The sequence below is a fragment of the Parasteatoda tepidariorum genome, chromosome X2 (genome assembly GCF_043381705.1).
Source record: "Parasteatoda tepidariorum isolate YZ-2023 chromosome X2, CAS_Ptep_4.0, whole genome shotgun sequence".
NCBI classification, from domain to species: Eukaryota; Metazoa; Arthropoda; class Arachnida; order Araneae; family Theridiidae; genus Parasteatoda; species Parasteatoda tepidariorum.
Genome location: NC_092215.1, coordinates 4,121,709 through 4,139,741, shown reverse-complemented (window position 1 = coordinate 4,139,741; position 18,033 = coordinate 4,121,709). Strand labels below are relative to the sequence as shown.

At 30.2% G+C, this 18,033-nt stretch overlaps 1 protein-coding gene across 4 annotated transcripts in view; it reads right to left on the bottom strand.

Moving 5' to 3' along the window:
* Nucleotides 1-713: 713 nt before the first annotated feature.
* The window catches only part of LOC107449383 (SPRY domain-containing SOCS box protein 3), a 27,721-nt gene continuing 10,401 nt past the window's right edge, over nt 714-18,033 (bottom strand). For all 4 annotated transcript variants that reach the window (XM_071188392.1, XM_043047733.2, XM_016064892.3 and 1 more), the window contains one exon: nt 714-1,355. In XM_071188392.1, the coding sequence (XP_071044493.1) occupies nt 853-1,355 (503 nt within the window). In that variant the 3' untranslated portion in view covers nt 714-852. The remainder of the gene's footprint in view (nt 1,356-18,033) is intronic.

Here is an 18,033-nt window from a genome sequence, read left to right as displayed (position 1 = left end):
TAACTTTTTAAGTCTATACATATATATNTATACATCCATATATATATATATATATATATATATATATATATATCAATTGATTTAAATCAATGATTTTTTTTTAAAAAAATCACTTGATTTAAATCAACAAACCCTGCTTCAAAGCAATAAAAATATGTGATTTGTATCAGTAATAAACTGCCTTCTAAAAAGTTCTGATTGCAAGAAATTTATCTAAAAGCACAAATCTATACTATTTAACTACCTTTCCAAAATTAGGTAAATTTTGAGTGAAAAAGTTAAAATACTGCAAGCTTTATATCTCAAATTCTGATTCCATGATGGCCTTGTATTTTACATGTATTGAAAGATACTGTGAAAACCTACCATCAGTTTATTTGTAAAGCATATTTAGAATTTTCCCTCCTTGTTTCTTAAAATAAAAGTTATACAGCATTTTTTTTAGGTTAATTTAGGGCAGTTTTTAATCATTAATTAAATACAAAGTGAATTTGAAGCAAACAAGCTTTCAAAACAATTGGCATTATTGATAAAATAATGTTTTAAGCTTTTGATAGTTTAAGCAAATGTAAGCAATAAGCTCCTTACTACTTAGGCTGCATTATCATTAGATTTGTTGACACTTTCACAGATACAAAATGCATAATGTTAGCAGAACCCTCAACATGAGTTACTGTGTTTTAAAAATTATACATAAATATAAAATAAGGAAAGCAGATATGAAATAGTTTTATGTGTTCATTAAGAAGAGAAAAAACATCACACTGTATGCACCATTAAGGCTTATCACAAATTAAAAAGGTTAAAAGTAAATGGAACATGTTGCAATAAATGGTGTTTAAAAACAATAGATTACATTTCAGATTCACTATCAGGGTCAGAAGATAATCCTACAACATAATTGGAAGAATACCTAGGACGTTTACACCCACTTTCACTTAGATCATCCTCATTAGACTTTGGGCAGGATTCCATGTTTACTGTCACTTTCTGTTGTAAATGATTACAAGCATAAGGTATTCCTCTACTACCAACAATAATGAAGTTCCTTCCACTTGAATGTTGTTCGGGGGTAGTTACTGTCTTTTGGTCTTTACGGGGATGCCTTTCAACACACCTGGGACTCAGAAGCCAGCTCAAATTTTTTTCTAAAAATAGTTTTAGACCAGGTGGGATATCAAGTTCATTCAAAACACACTTCTCATCAGGAATCAGATCCCTCAGCCTCACACAACACAGAAATTGAAGGCAAGATGGAAACGAACAACTTTTAAGTAATCTCATACTGCTGCAGGCAGCTGTGGACGATGCCATGGCGTAAAGTGTCTTCCCATTTAAACCTCTACTTGCAACGCCTGTTAAAAAAATAAAAAAGATTTGTTCAGGTTTTGTATTTAAAATATACACTATGTGGCCAAAAGTATCTGGACACCTGATTGTTATGTTGGTGGAAGTATAATAGTGTGTGGGGGGGGGGAGTTTCTCATTGTTTATCCTGCAGTTGGAAACATGAACTCTGAGATGTATTTGGACAATGCTGCACTCCCAACTCTGTGGCAATATTTCCTTCCCTTCCAGCAGGATAACTGCTACATTCACACATTGAGGCTTGCTTATGAGAGCCCCGATCTAAATCCCATAGAACATCTTTGGGACAAAATAGCGCTCAGATTACATAGCCAGCCAAATCGACCACCCACTTCAGCTGTGATAGAAGTCAATTCCTATCCAAAACTGGTGGAGCAAAAGGGGGACATATTAATGAGTCCATGCGACTGGTTGTCCAGATACTTTTGACCAGTATTTACAATGAAATTTAATTATTTCTGATCTGGAAAATAAACTATTTAAAAATGATTTTCAAGTAAATTGTGAATAGATCAGGTTGTTCGGAAAGTAATTTTGTTTTTCCGACAGAGGATTTAATTGTATTTTTTCGAACCCAACTTCATACTTAGGCTGCATTATCATTATATGTTTTGAGAGCTGATATAGCAAGGCTTGTGTGTGAAAAAGTTCAATTAATTCTACGCATTTGTTTTTGGTTGGTGCCCTTTTAAATATGGAGAGCAATAAGCAGCATTTTCGTCATATTTTACTATTTTATATATTTATATTATTTTTTATTATATAAGATTTTTATAAATAATTTACTTATTGCAATTAAGATTTTATAATTAAACAAATTCTAGAGTATAAAATTCAAGTTTAAAAACTAAATTTAATAAATTTTTTTGTGTGTAGAAACGTTTTTTAATAACAACAAATATTTTAAAACTTCCCACACTAAATTTTATTACGAAAACTAATTATGAGAATTTCCTTTTTACCCGTCTTTTGATATGTATGGTTTTTTTTTCAGTCTAAATATATACATTAAAGAATAAATATTGATAAATGTTTCAAAATACTATCATATTAATTTTACAATTTATGAAGTTTTTGGAAGAAAAAAAAATTCAAACCAGTATTTTAAAATAAAGTAAATGTTTCTTTCATTGCAGTAAGAACATGGAATTTAAAAGTTGACAAATTTCTAAATAAATATTTTGAAAAAGTTATATACGGTTAAGTAATTAATTACTTTTGTTTGTCACAAAATAAAAAATTAATGTATGAATGTTAACAAAATTAAACAAAGAAATCGTTTCTAATTTATGTTGATTGAAGTAAAAAAAAAAATTATAATATTATAATTATTTTTTAAAAACTCATACAGTGAGCGATATTTGCAAAATAAAATAATAATGAATCAATTTTTACATAATTAACAAAAAAATAGTTTTTTATTTTATGATTTTTGAATGAAAAATATTACAAGCTCTGTAAACAATATCCCATTCCAAAATGGGACCGAACCTATGCCCTCATATCAGTAAGACGGACGCTCTGACCACTACACCACGACTCTTGTACGGAGGAAAAAATAATTTAAATTTAAGTTATGTCTTTTGTTACATGTTTCGTATTATGTTCGTTATATGTTAAGTTATAGCAAATTTTTCCTTCATTCAGTATTTCGGAAATTCTTTAATTTCATCCTAGTTTAGTTTTGTAAGAATTAAAACTCATAGTTCCCTTGTCAGTTACTGACAATGACAAGACTCAATATTATCAACAAGTAAATATTTATCTCTAGTTTAACTAAGCAAAAATAATTATAAGTATTTAAAAATAAAATATAAATTGTAATAAGAATCCACACTTTTCAGTTTATTCAAATTTCAGAGAGACGTAAAATAATATCTTTCTACGGCTCTCACATGTTCACTCTTTGTTTTTGAAAAATTTTTACCATTAAATTTACGTTTATAATCCCAAAAAATTAACGTAAATATAACTATGCAACAAAACGTCAAAAGTTCGTTAAGAAAACGTTTTTAAAAAACAGTCAAAAATGGGTAAAATGTGCACGTTAAAATAACATATTTTTAATGAAATTTTTAAAGGGAAAATTTATAACGTTAAAATACCGTCATTTTAACGTACACGTTTTAACGAATGAAGAAATGGTGAAAATCATCACGTGAAATTGCCGTAATTTTAACGATAAGTCCAAAACCTTATTACGAACAAACATATTTTTAACGCTTATTTGCCCTTTCATGCTGCATGGGTATCTAATGTGTCAGACTTCAACTTGATCCATCTAGGAACCTAAACTTGCTTTAATACTTAGAGATCCTTAAACCATTGCAAAAATTCTTCATATAAACTTCTCATTATGTCAGTGTCCCAATCTAAAGACATCTTCCATGTTTTCTGAAGGATAAGCTTTGAACAAAGTGTAACGGGTGAAGCAACTCCAAAAGGATCGAATAATTTATGAGCTATAGACAACAAAGTTCTTTTTGTTACAGTTTCTAGTTTTATATCCTCTAACCATTCAAGCTTGAAAGTAATTATATCTGAGTTTGCGTCCAACTGAAGTCCTAACAAATCCAAAGGCTTTGAGTCTCTTATTAGAAGTAAATGCCTAATCTCGTAATTCAAAACCTCCTCTTTTTAGTATATCATCAGCACCTGCTATAAATTCTTTTAGTTGTGTCTCATTCTCTACACCAGTGACAAGATTATCTACGTAGAAACTCTTAAAAAGTTCAGACGCTATGAAAGGATTAATATCAGCATATCGGTTAATATGGTAGTCTAATACAGCTTCCAACAGAAAAGGACTGCTCGTAACACCAAAAACAACCCTGGTATGACGAAACACCTTAAACTCTTGACAATCTTTGGTTTTCCACCATAGGAAACGTAAAAAGTCTCTGTGTTCCATACAAATACTTATCTGAAGTAATGCCTTCTTTATATCTGCAGTGATCCCAATTCTTTTTCCTCTAAATCGTAATAAGATATTTGGAATCAATTCAATCAGATTTGGACCGCTGCGTAAGCATTGATTTAATAATGGATAGCACTTCATTCTAGCTGAAGCATCAAAAACCGGGCAAATGGGTGTTGTACTGCTACTTTCCTTCAACACAGGTCGATGAGGAAGGTAATTTCCAAATGAATCAACATCTAACTGTGGAACTTCTTCAATAATTCCTTCATCGAGCCATTGCAACAAGATCTTCTCTTAGCTATCATACAAATTTTCGGAGAGTATCTTGGTAGTCGCAGAACGCAATCTTCTCTTGGCCAGTTCAAAATTATCTGGTAAAGGCACAGAGTCATCTTGCCAAGGTAGATGAACCTCACAATGTCCTTCATTAGTGTATTTAAGGGTTTCAAAAAATCTTTCCTTAACAGAATATTCCTGTTCATCTTTTGATAACTTTTCAATTGGATCCTTGATCTCAATCAAGTGTAACTCCCACAAATCAGATATATTAGCTTCTTTTACGAAAAGTGACATGGCAGAGCTAGAGTTGTCTTTTTTTTGTGGCACTTACTTTATCAAATTCTGAAATGTCAGGTGATTTTTCTAAAAGTGTCCACCCTAACAACGTTTCTATGGCTGTTAGTCATGAAGTGAAGTTAAGGATTTTACGAGTAATGATCTTTCCTGCTATGTCAGCACCAATAAGCAAATGAATTGTGGAGGAACAAAAAGGAGAACATTCTTTATCTGATAAATGAACTCCATTATCTTCCAATTCCTGCGTTAAAACCTCTGATACCATTTGATGCATTTCTGAGCAAATCTTCTCTGGATCAAGAACGTTGAAAGTGCAATGATAACTCTTTGTAACATCACTCACGTAGATCTTGTATTCTAAATGCTTCTGTTTATTTTCAATTCCACCAAATAAAGTATGGATGAGAGTCGTTTCTTTCAAAGCATGAAATTTCATTTTCTCAGCAGCCTCCTTCGTAATGTATGACTTATGGTTTCCAGTATCTATGAGAGCTCTTACAGCAAAATCATCCTCTGTTTCACCTCGAAGCAGCACAACCAAAGTCTGAAGAAAAACATTTGAGGAACATGTAGGATAGGGCAATGTGTTAAAATGTTCCACCCTCTTGACATCAGTTGTTTCTTTAGAATTGAGAGTCCCATTATTCTTTCCATCAGGGCACATAACAACGTGATGTCGTTTCTTACAACTTTTACAGTTTTTTCGAACCTTGCAGAGTTTAGACAGAGGACCAATATTCAAACATCTAAAACAACAACCATGTTTCTTAAGTTTTGTCATTTTTTTTATTTAATCCATTTTTCGAGCAAAATAGCAATCTTTTGCTTCATGGTTTTCTCTGTCACAGAAGACACATTTCAAATTAAAACTTCTATTTCCTGAAAACAATCCTGCAGCAGTTGGAATGTCTCTTTTAATTTTAGAATACTTGGTATTTTCCTTCAACGAGAAACCTTGCATAGCAAGAGCAATTCTATCTTCATTCTCAACTTCATTTTTTAAGAAATTCATTAAAAATTTCTAATCGAGATTCTTCTTTAGAGCTTTTCATCAGCCCCTTTTCGTTTCTCTGCCAAGCTCTAAGTACTTCTTCACTTAAACATAATTCCACAAGGGAAATAACATGACAGAGTATTTTGCTGTAGTTACACCTAGAGTCTAATGACCTTAGTTGTGTTTCAATGCGGTCGTAAGTAGTTGATAATTTAATTTGTTTATCTTTAGAGTTAAAAGTCAAAGTAAGTTTTAACAGCTCCCGAACATAATACTCAACCAAGAAATCATCTCTGCCGAACTGAGATTTCTAACAGTCAATGGCCTTTGCATAATTTCCAGAAGACTGGGGAAAGCTTTCAACTAATTCGCGAGCTCTGGAATTCTGAACAGTAGCCTGTACTAAATATTGAAACTTGTCAGTTTCATCAATATCGGCGTCTTCATCGATTTTTCGGAATTGTACCCAGAATGGAAACCAATCCTTAATTTCTCAGCCAAACTTCTTCAGTTCTAAACGTGGGAGTTTAAATTTTCGCCTTATATTTTCACTAATTGCCGATTGTGTATCTGTGTCAGTACTCAAATGAACTTTTCAATTAAATAATAAATTCATCTTCTTAAATTTATAAGAATACTCATCAGCCAAACTAGCTTCCTTTTCAATGACATCTTCTTCAATATTTTCAGATATTACTAATGAATTTAAAATTTCTTCATTCAAAGTCGTTTTTCTCTCTGAGAAGTTCAAATGTCGCCAAACAATCCATATCCTCCGATATGTCAACTTCTTGTTTAGCGGCTTCTTCAATAACATTGTACAACCGAGTAAATGCAGCTGTGATAGACTTCCGTTTTAATTTCAAAACTTCCATAATTGTCAACAAGCAAACACTTCTTTATAATATCGATAACATACAAAATGTTAACAACTAGCGTCAAAAGTCACTTGCCTTTCTGAATTCGTTTCATTAAATTTCAAAACACAAACAGTACTGTCGCGGACGCCATTATGTCACGTAAGACAATAAGATTATTTTACTGTTTGTTCAAAATAAATATTCAGATGTTTAACTTCACAAAATGACTTTTATTTACAAGAATTTTAAAACAAAGAAAAACAATATACTTATTTTTTCATGGAACATAGAGAGTGTTGCCACTATCTGAAAAGTGAAACTTAATGAGAATATTACAATTACTTCAGATCACCTCTATTAATAAATTAAATGTAACACATACCATCTGAACTGTTGTGATGCGTTCAAACAGTTCAGCAATTTGGTTAATTTTGCAAATATTAAAATACATTTTTTTTTGTAGCAAAAATCAAGAAAATACTATACATAGTAAGTCAGATGAATTGGCACTTACTTAGAATATAACAATTTTACTTTAATATATCTCCTAGACTTAAGATTAGAATAGGTAATCTGAAACAGCTTCGAAATGGTAAATATCAACACAAAAAATTATGGTCTATCATAGCTTTTGAGATTCTTATTTGTTCATGTTATCCCAAACATTGTAAAAATTATGCATGTGTATTCTAACCAGAGTTGGCATGGAATTTACCATTTGAGGTTTTTACCATCTTGGGAAAAACCTGCTTTTCCCATGAATTTTACTATTGAAAAAAAATTCCCATTGTACAGTGAAACCTCTTGGGAGCGACCACTCCCTGTTCCGAAATAAAATGGTTGTTAATGGGTGATTGCCTTCCATTGATTTCAAAAATGTTATCGAAAGTAAAAAATTTTTTACAATTGATTTTAATTATAGTCAATGTCATTTTCTTGGTGTGGAAATGCCATTTGTGTTTGCGTCATGAAAATCAGATTGTCAAAATTTAACGTTAATAAAAGTGATCCCTACTGATATAATTATGCTTAAAAACAAATTTACTAATTATCGAACTACTTTAAATAAATTAACAATTATGTTTTTTTTATTAAAGTTTACATTTAATTTTATAACATAAAAATTAATTAGCTTTAAAAAATGAGACAAGGTTTCTTTGTTTAAGATGCTTAGTTTTTTTGAAAAAATATATATTTTTCTTAATTCAATTTTTAACTCTGCTAATGCAACATAAGGTTGTCAATCTTACTCAGAAATCATCAGAAAGAGCTCTTTAAATATGAATATTTGGAATACATTTTAATTGCCTTATTTGACTTTTTTGTGCATTTGGTTCAGAAGTTTGCCCGGTCTCACCTCTTCAACACAAGTCTATGGGAAAAATTCTGTGACTCCTAAAAGTGGTCGTAAATAGAGGTGGTCTTTCCCTGTAAGAAGAAACATTTTTCACATCCTCAAAAAAATTTCTTTGTTTCTCCTATTTATTATATCTTTATACATCACATTTATAATATCTTCATATTATTTATTTACTGTATCTTTGAAACATACATGAAGGCATTAGTACAAGAATTTGGAAAATTTTTAATAATCTTGTAGTGTTACATTGTAGTACAATATACAGAGCTCAGCAGGAGTTATAGTAGAAAAAGTAGTGAAAAAGTGACTAAATATTTTAAAAAAGTGATAAATAGTGACTTAATTAAAAACAGTGTTAATATTCAGGCAACATCCTAATAACCTTAAATATATACAACTTAAAGGAAAAAAATTGGTTTAGAAACATTTATTGTTGTAGCTGTTTATTGCTTTAATTTACTGCTATTGAAATTTTTTTTTTAAAAATTGCATAATAAATATTTTTAATTTTTCTCAACTAAAAAAAAAAGTTGCATGTTTGAGTTTAACTGCTATGGCTTAAAGCATTATATCAAAGAAGCAGTGAAAGTATACAACAAAAATAGTGTTGCTATCATGTAAAGTCAATACACATTTATTGAGATGAGCTTCTCTTCAGGAGTCAAAAAGCAATGCATTTTTAAATAGAATGTGAAGAACTGAGAAAAAAAACTTTAAATAACTATTATTGTAAAAAAAAAAGTACTTTTACAATAAAAATGGAGCAAAAAGAATGTGTCAAAAAGTGATTAATGAAATAAAAAATAATAATATCACATTAAAAGTATTAAAATTGGAAATATGTGCGAAACTGGACATGTGATCATTATCCTAAAGGGGTTAAGTTTGAAATATGCATATGTAATAACATTGTTTAAAAAATATAAATAAATAAAAAATAAGAATGGTTGAAGAAACTCTGGGGGGGGGGGAAGGGGAATCACGATAGAANACTCGGGGGGGGGGGAAGTGGAATCACGATAGAATCGTTGAAAGTGTTTTTTGAATGAATCATTAACAAACTGTCGTTACAACATCGCATTAATCAAAAATACAGCACCATATTAATATTAAATTAAATTAATGCAAAAACTGTCGGAAAACAATAATTTACAACGTAATCGCCTTGAATCGAGTGTGTAAAAAAAGTTAACTTTAAGGTGAAAAAGGCAAGTAATAACATCGTACTGAAAATCCACGAGGAAAGGGATGAAAAAGTTATAAGAATTCGCCTGAGCGCCTAAGGTAAACACTGGAAATAAACTATAAGAAATCGCGATGAAATCAAATACAGTAGAGCGCCGATTATCCGAACTGCTCGGGACCGAATGTGGTTCGGATAATTGGAAAGTTGTTTAAATGATTATTATTTATGCACTAACTTCCCTTCACACTTTTTTCAGGTTTAGGACTAGCAGTACTATCTAAAATAGCTCTGTTTAAAGTTTTTTTTCTCAAATTTTAAATATTTTTCTTAACTTTTTTTTCATTTTGAATTTTTTTAAAATCATATTTCAGCTTTTTATAATTTTTTTGTCAATTACTGATTTTATCACATTTTTCTTTATTTTCCATTGCAAAAGAAGTCCAGTAAGGACTTTTGTTTCAAAGAAGATGCTCTTCTTTGAGCAGCCATATTCCTTATTCTTTTTTAATAAATGAGCTGAACTGTATCAACATCATTTTGACATTATAGCCAATTCATTGCAATATCTAATGAATTGCATGCTTCTATATGAGAAGGTCCACTATCTAGAACTTCACCACCTACTTCTTCCTCTTCGTCTGTGGAGTTCTGATTTTCATTCAATATTTCAGCAAAAATTTTATCATATAAAGTTTGAAATCCTGGGACGTTTTCAGTGTCTCGACACCAGTCTTCTATCTCTTCTGCTTCATAACCTGGCATCTTTTCAACCGGAAGATCTACTGGTTCAGAAATTTAGAAAAATTGTTGATAAGTTAAAAAGTATTCTAAACTTTTAAAAAAAAAATTTAGACATAGTTCGGATAATTGGACGTTCAGATAATAAGGGTTCGGATAATCGGTGCTCTACTGTACATCCAAAAATGATTTTCGAATAAATCATTAACAGATAGCCGTTACTGAAATACATGTCACATAATGAACATAATATTAATTAAAATATGAAGATTTAAAAAAGCCATGGGAGAAAAAGAAATTAGCGGAACTTTGTCAATCATTTGACTGATAAAACAATTATAAAACCAAGTAAATTTATGGTGAATCAATTTGAAATTCTACATTTCAAAATTAGTGTGTCGTTAAAAACAGCACAATTTGAAAAACCACATAGAAAGGACAAAAAATTCTTATAACAACTGACATAAAAAAATTAAAAAAACATCTAACAGTATGAAATTACGTGTCAAAAAGAGATAACTCAAATTCGCATTACATAATAACATCTTATGGAAAAAGAATCAAATTTTTGAAAAGGGAAAAAAATAATAAAAATTGCAATCGCTGAAAGGCAATCACAGGTTACCCATTGGCAAAATGGTTGTCTAATTTTTTTTTACCTTCTTTATTTGTGATATTCACCTGAATTGGTATCGAAAACGATCCAGTTCTAACTGTAGGTTAGAATTTCTGATTCTTAATTAAAACAAAAATATCATCCAAATTATGAAATTCTATTCACAACTTAAGAAGTATTTATGGAATTTCTCTGCTCCCATATCTCAAAAATAAACTCACCAACTTAATGCATAACAAAATTAAATAATAAGTGAAAAAAAAAGAATTCTAAAAAAAAAAATTATCAAACAGTAGCAGTCAGCATGCAACACATGCACACTGTTTACTATTTCTCTTGAACACAGTTGAAGAGTGTGATGACGTCCAAATAACATGCGCACAACATCAACCCCAAAACAACACCCATTTTGCCAATAGGTGATACAGTAACATTTAAGTAAACATTTTATTTATGTTTTTTCTTTTGAAGAAAAACTTTTCAGCACTTTTTAATGTAAAATAAGAACTTTTAAGAGTGCTTAATTTCTATGATGCAAAATTATACTTTATTAAGCTAATTTAAGGTACGTATGAACCCTACAGGAAAAAGAAATTCAATTCAAGGAGAAATACACAAGATTTCATGCTCTGCATCGCCACAGCAGATAAGAAAACAAAACTTAAGATAGATGATGACTAAAATCATTTATCGATACACTGGATGGCTCTCTTGCATTTCAAGAAGAATTCATTTGAAAGTGGAAATTGTCTATTTTTCTTCACATATTCAATCCTCTTCTATGCCCCACCCATAGTTATTCTTTACTAGAGCAAGAGGATTGTAATATCAAGGGTTTAGGGAAATGTGAAATCTTTCTTTTGATTCAAATGTGGTGAAAATTGTGAAATTAAAATTTTAAAAAAGTGAGATAAGTGACTAAGCCTCTTAAAAACAGTGAATAAAAGTTACTTTTTTTTAAGATAATGACACTAAGTGAGGAAAGTGACTCATGCCTAGCCCTAAATATATAATCAGTTTAAGCACTGAAATTTTTGCACAGGTTGAAACCTTCATAATATTCCTAATAAAACATTTTTTGCCCTGATTTACCCTCTTTTTCTGTTACTAAGCAATATTATTACTCTTGCAATATTTAGTGTAACAGCATATGAGAGCCCGTTTAAAATGCTAACATTAAATTTACAAAAAATGCATGTTTGTAACGAGTTAAAAACTACTAGACTTCCGCTATTGCAAAAAAAAAATTCATGTTTAAATGAGCGATACTACTTGAAATAGATATAAATAAAATAATTTTTTATTTAATTTCTGGTATGAATACAGAAAAGTGAAAAACAAGCATTTTGTTCTTACAATCTTAAGCCAAAATGTTTATTTTGCAAATTTATGTAGGCAACCACCAGCTAAATTGTCTTAATTCTTGGAAGAAAAATACCTCTGCTTTTCATTGAAAATTCTGCTGCTTACTTCAAAAGCTCTTTTGTTGATCACAATCTATCATGCCAACTATCTTATATCTAACTACAGGGTTGCCACAGGAAAAAAATGAACAAAATAGTTGCCTAAATAAGAACAAAAATATGACTTTATTGAAACTAAAACTTTATTAAATGACTTAATTGTCATATACCATAATCCATTTAGTCAAGTTGGTGGCAACAACAATTTTTATCTAACCATTAGTGCTCTAACCTAACATTTTTATCTAACCTTATGTAAAAAATTTTTTGTATATTTGCAAAAAATAAAATACTTTTAATTACTAGAATTCATCAAAAAAATACTGTTTCATTAAGAAAAAAGACTTTTTTTAAAAAAATATTTCCCTTTTACCAATAATTGATTTAGCACGCATACATATTTTGAAGTGATTATTCGAATTCGAAATTCATGCATCATAATAAAAATTGGATTTTTTTAAATTGTGCAGAATTTTGTAGCAATAACTGTTGTAAAGGTGATCGAGAAACAAAATAAATTTACAATGGAGTCTGTGCACATTGAGCGCATTAAGTGATGACTCGAATTTGCAATTCAAAATTTTCAGATTTTTTTTCAGATACTTCTGCGGGACGCAGTTAGTCAACCGAATTTATGCTAAAAAACATTGTTGGAGCACAGAAAATCTCCTGAAAATAGCTGCTTTTTCAAGCGAAAATTTTTTTTTTTAAATTTGGCAACCCTGTAACTATTGAAATGTTATGAGTGAAGTCAAAAGCATCTTGCAAATACTTTTCATGTTTTAGCAATTAGTTGTTTGTTATTAACTTGTTTGGGTTTTAATGCTAGTTGAAGTGTAGAAAAGAATACAGTATTCAAGGAAAAACATATGGCATTGAGTAAGAGTACTCGCTTATTCCTATTTGTTTTTTATAATCCAAATCAATTAAATAGGAATCAATTTAATTCTTAAAAATCATTAATAAATAATGTTTACACTGAAAGAGTATGTTATGATCTAAAATAATAGAAGGTAAAATATATTTTTCTGTTTATTTTTTATTCTTAAATATGTAGATGTTGAATTTTTATTAATTTAAAGTTTAGCTTATCAAGCTTATCTTACATTGATGACTCGTAGTCATCTATGTAGACTTCATAGTCATCTTACATAAGCTTAAAGCTTATCAAGTTTAAACATTAAGTTTGATGACCACAAAATAATGTAAGTTTTTCAGTACTCTAAAAACGATATAGTATTAATAAATATGATTTTATCGAATAAAGTCATTCTGAAATTTTAAAAAAAAAGTTTATTAAAATTTTTTAAATAAAATTTTCGTTCATCAATTTTGATAAAGTTGAGGGGAAAAAATGTTTCATTAAGCAAATAACTTTTAAATAGATGAGTAAATTATAACTTATTTGTTCGTTTCTCTTCTATATTTTTAAAGAATATTCTGCACTCAATTTTGTACCCTTTTTTGCATTATAATACTGTTGAAATCACTTGCTTTTGCCTTCTTTTTTAATGTTTATCATACATTGATTTATAAAGTAATCTTACCTCTGATCAATTTAAAATATTTGTGAATATCATCTTGATAACATTTTTATTCTAATGTATACATCAATATTCATTTTTGTTGTTTCTCTGATTTTTGAAAGCTTTATACATAAAAAATTATTTTTTTAAATTCATTTCAACAAACGAATATTTTGATCTTAAAGGTGCACATACAAACTGAAATAAGTAAAACAATTTTTTTCCTAATCTAATTTTATAAAAATAAATGAAAAAATAGATTATAGATAAAATGAATTCTTATTTCACAGAGCCCTTATCACTACCAGGGGTGATTGTGACACAAAGTAAAAAACCTTGAAAATTTAGTGTGCAAAAAATCGATATCAATTTATATACCATATATGTTTCAGAGTTAACATAATTTTTTTTTATTAGCATTTACATTTAAATCACCTACTACTGAAGAATACCACACCTTCATAGTAACAAATTCAAGAAAAAAACTTACTTCTTACAAAAATATCGCGATATTGGATTTCAAAATCGGGGGAATATGAATCGCAGTATTGGATTTTAGAAACGCGAAAATATAAATTGCGATAGTGAATTTTTAAATTGCGCTAGTGAATTTTTAAATCGCGTAAATAGGAATTACCAAGCATAATTGCCAGATAACATGAATAGAAATCGCAAAGCACAGTTTTTACATCACATATAAATAACAAAATTGATGTTTCAAATTACAAGCGCTTAATTATGTATCGCAATATTGAATTTTAAAAACACGTGGATAAAAATCACAACATTAGATTGTAAAAAGGCGTAAATATTAGATATAAATCCAATACCGTGTTATTGGATTTTTAAACCCGCAAAAAGGAATTGATAGGCTCAACTTTTAAATCAGCTAAATACGAAAATCCATGTTTGATATTGTTAGACAAATAAAGGCTAAAAGGGCATAAGGTTTGATCATCGTCAGTTGTTTAAGATGACGATCTCATGCATTCAATTTACGTCGGTAACATCATGGTCGCGGGAATCGGCCAGTTTCTTTTCAGTTGCTGTTGATCATTCTTAAGTGGATCATGACGTCATCAGTTTAAAGAGTATTTAAGCTTCTGTTGAAGCATTTTCTTTTGTATTCATTCTTTTCGTTAGTCACTCTGTTCGTCTACAAATGTTTTTAAAATAAATTTATTGCTTTAAAATTATAATAAATAAATTTATAAATATTAAATAAATTTAAAAAATTTATTGCTTTGCATTTTCTTATTTGTTTTGTTGCCAAACAGATACAAATATATTCTGCAACAATCTCGGATGTCATGGCTATGGGCCATGTTTTAGGCATAACTGGGATTCATTTTCTATCATCCTGAATATCAATTTTGCATTAGCCTGGATTTAGCACAGTCATTGTCAACTTCAAATGGAGAAGCTAATAATGGGGACCGTTCCCAACCGCCATTTTTGAAAAGTGAATCGTCAGCTTAAACCTCAAGATTGTTATGATATACTTCAAGATTTTGCGGATTCTAAAAAAATAGGACATTTTCAAACTATGATGCTTCTAAGGAATTTTTTTCCAGTTGACAAAACTAACAGTAAGTATTTTTAAAATAACTTTTTGTTCCGAATATAAGTCCACACATCCGAATTTGATGGCTACAGCTAAAGATTACGAAGTTTTGAATCTAGTATGGAAACGAGCAACAATACTCCTTTTGCTTTTAAGAATCTTTGAGTTATAATTGTTTCATCATGGAACCTTCTAGCCTGCATATAGAATTCTGGTAGCTATAATAGAGAAAGCTGGAGGTTATTTTGTGGGTGCTAAAAATTTTATTTCTATGTATAATCGAGTAAATGAGAAGATTTTCTATTTTAAAAGAATTAATGGCTTGTATTGCTTATACTAAGCCTATTGCTTATACTAAGCCTATTGCTTATACTAAGCCTGATAAAGATTTAATTATTGACAAAAATGTTAGTGACGCAAATGACCAATTATTTAATATATCTGCTCAGTCAAATAATTTAGATATCTGGCATTTAAGGTACTGCCACATAAATTGTGATTATATAACCCAAACAAGTAAAAATTCTAGTGTGAAAGGATTACCTAATCTTAATTTTTCAGATAATAATTGTAAAGAATATAAATTAGCTAAATCTAAAAGAATTTCGTTCAAACCCAATTTAAGTATAAGGTCTAAGAAGCCTATAGAACTTTTACATATGGATGTATGTGGTCCAATGCCTGTCATTTTATATGGTGGAAGTCAGTATTTTCTTTTTACCACTGACGACCTTTGTAGGAAAGTTACTGCTTTTCCCATTAAAAAGAAATCTTATGTTTTCAATAGTTTCATAAGATATCAAAAGCGAGCTGAAAGATTTTTAAACTGCAAAATTGTAAATGTTAGAACTGATAATGGCATGGAATTTTGCCATAAAGAATTTAGTGATTTTCTTGAAAATGAAGGTATAAAAGCTGACCGTACTAACGCTTATACGACAGAACAAAATTGCGTCAGTGAACGCTATAATTTAACTGCCTTAGACAATATTAAAATCTAGTAAATTAGGAAACGCTTTTTGGGCTGAAACCTTACTTACACTTATAATAGAATTTGTCATAAAAACCAAATTAAAACTCTTTTTGAATTGTATAGTGGTAGAAAACCATCAGTCACTCATTTTAAAGCATTTGGTTGTCTAGCATTTGTGGGTCAACCAAAACAGTTGAGAAATAAACTTCAAATGCGAGCTAAAGAAGGGATTATGTTAGGTTATGCAATGCATACGAAGGGTTACAGATTTTGGATTAAAAACAAAAGGAAACCTGTTGAAACAATAAATGTTCGTGTTGATGAAAGTGCAATTGGTGTGGAAGCCGTACTGGGCAGCAAACCCATTTAACGTAATTTTGCTAGTTTTAAAATAGAACGTCCCGATTTGGAGAAAAGTGCTTCAGATATAGGTAATTCAAGCGTAAAACCTGATTTAATACCATGTAAAAACATTTTGTGGATTAGAAAAGCTGTACTACGTCCAGATAATAGTAGAACAGATATTTATTATAATATTGAAGGAGTTAATATGGGATTAAGATTCTATAACGATGTTGAAAATTACTGCAATAGTAACAACATAAAGTAAGATAGGGGTTTATTTGATTTCAGAGGGGAAAATGTTTTTTCTGGTTAAGTTTCAAATTTTCAGGTATATCTTAACATAAAACATAAAGCAAATTATATTGACATAAAAATTCTTAGAAATTATAAAGACTGTTTAAAATCTCCCCAAGTTAAAAATTGGAAATTAGCAATGTCTGATGAAATACTATGAGAGAAAAATTTGGGATTGGTTCCAACTCCTAAAAGTAAAAGAATTTTAGGAAGCAGTTGGGTTTATACAACTAAAGTAAATGAAAAGGATGAAACTGTGAGATACAAAGCACATTTAGTTGCCCAGGGATTTAAACAAATATGAGGTGAAAGTTATGACAAAGTATTTAGCCTCGTGATAAATTTTGTTCGTGTAAGAATGTTTCTCGCAATCTTTGTTTGTATGTTAGGTTGGTATCATTCTGAATTAGATATAAAGTGTGATTTCCTTTACGCAAAGTCAAATGAGGAAGCATATATGTATCAACCTCAAGGTTTTTTTTATTCAAATAAGTGACAAGCTTTTCAGCTGCAGACAGCAGTGGACAATAGCCGATTTATAGTATCTTTGGTCATACTCAGAAAAGTATTTTCGTATACTGTAAATTTGATTAAGGTGATGTAGAAGGTGAATGTTGATTTAATTGCCACTTGCAGTTATGCAAAAACTGTCAGAACAACCATAGAAAGCATTAGAAACGAGACACAACTCTCCATACTTTTTGAGGAAGCAAAGAGAATGAGCTCAAATGAAATAGTTGTCCCAAGAATGGCCGCAAGAGCGTCCCAACGCAGCAATGCACATCGAGAAACTGCCGAAATTTACTACCAGCGAAATGTGTTTTATCCGTTTATAGACCATGTGGTAACCGAACTAGATGCTCGTTTCAAACTACATGAAGATGCTATAGAAGGCATTCAACTGCTTCTACCCAAGAAAACTAAAACTGATGACAAAACAAAAGAGAGTCTGAAAAAAGTAGCAATAACCTTTCTAGGCGAAAGTAAAGGAAAACACATTTCTTAGTGAATATGACATATGGAGCAAACACTGGGAATCAATATCCGAAAAACCTGTCACTGATCTCAAAACTCTCAATCAGTGCGATCAACAGTTTTTCCCTCTGACAAGAACGTTGCTGGGTATTTTGGCAACACTTCCGGTTTCCACCGCGACACCAGAAAGAAGTTTCTCCACTCTAAAGAGATTAAAAACCTATCTCAGAAATAAGATGGGAGATGAGAGACTGACTGGACTTGCTCTTCTGAGT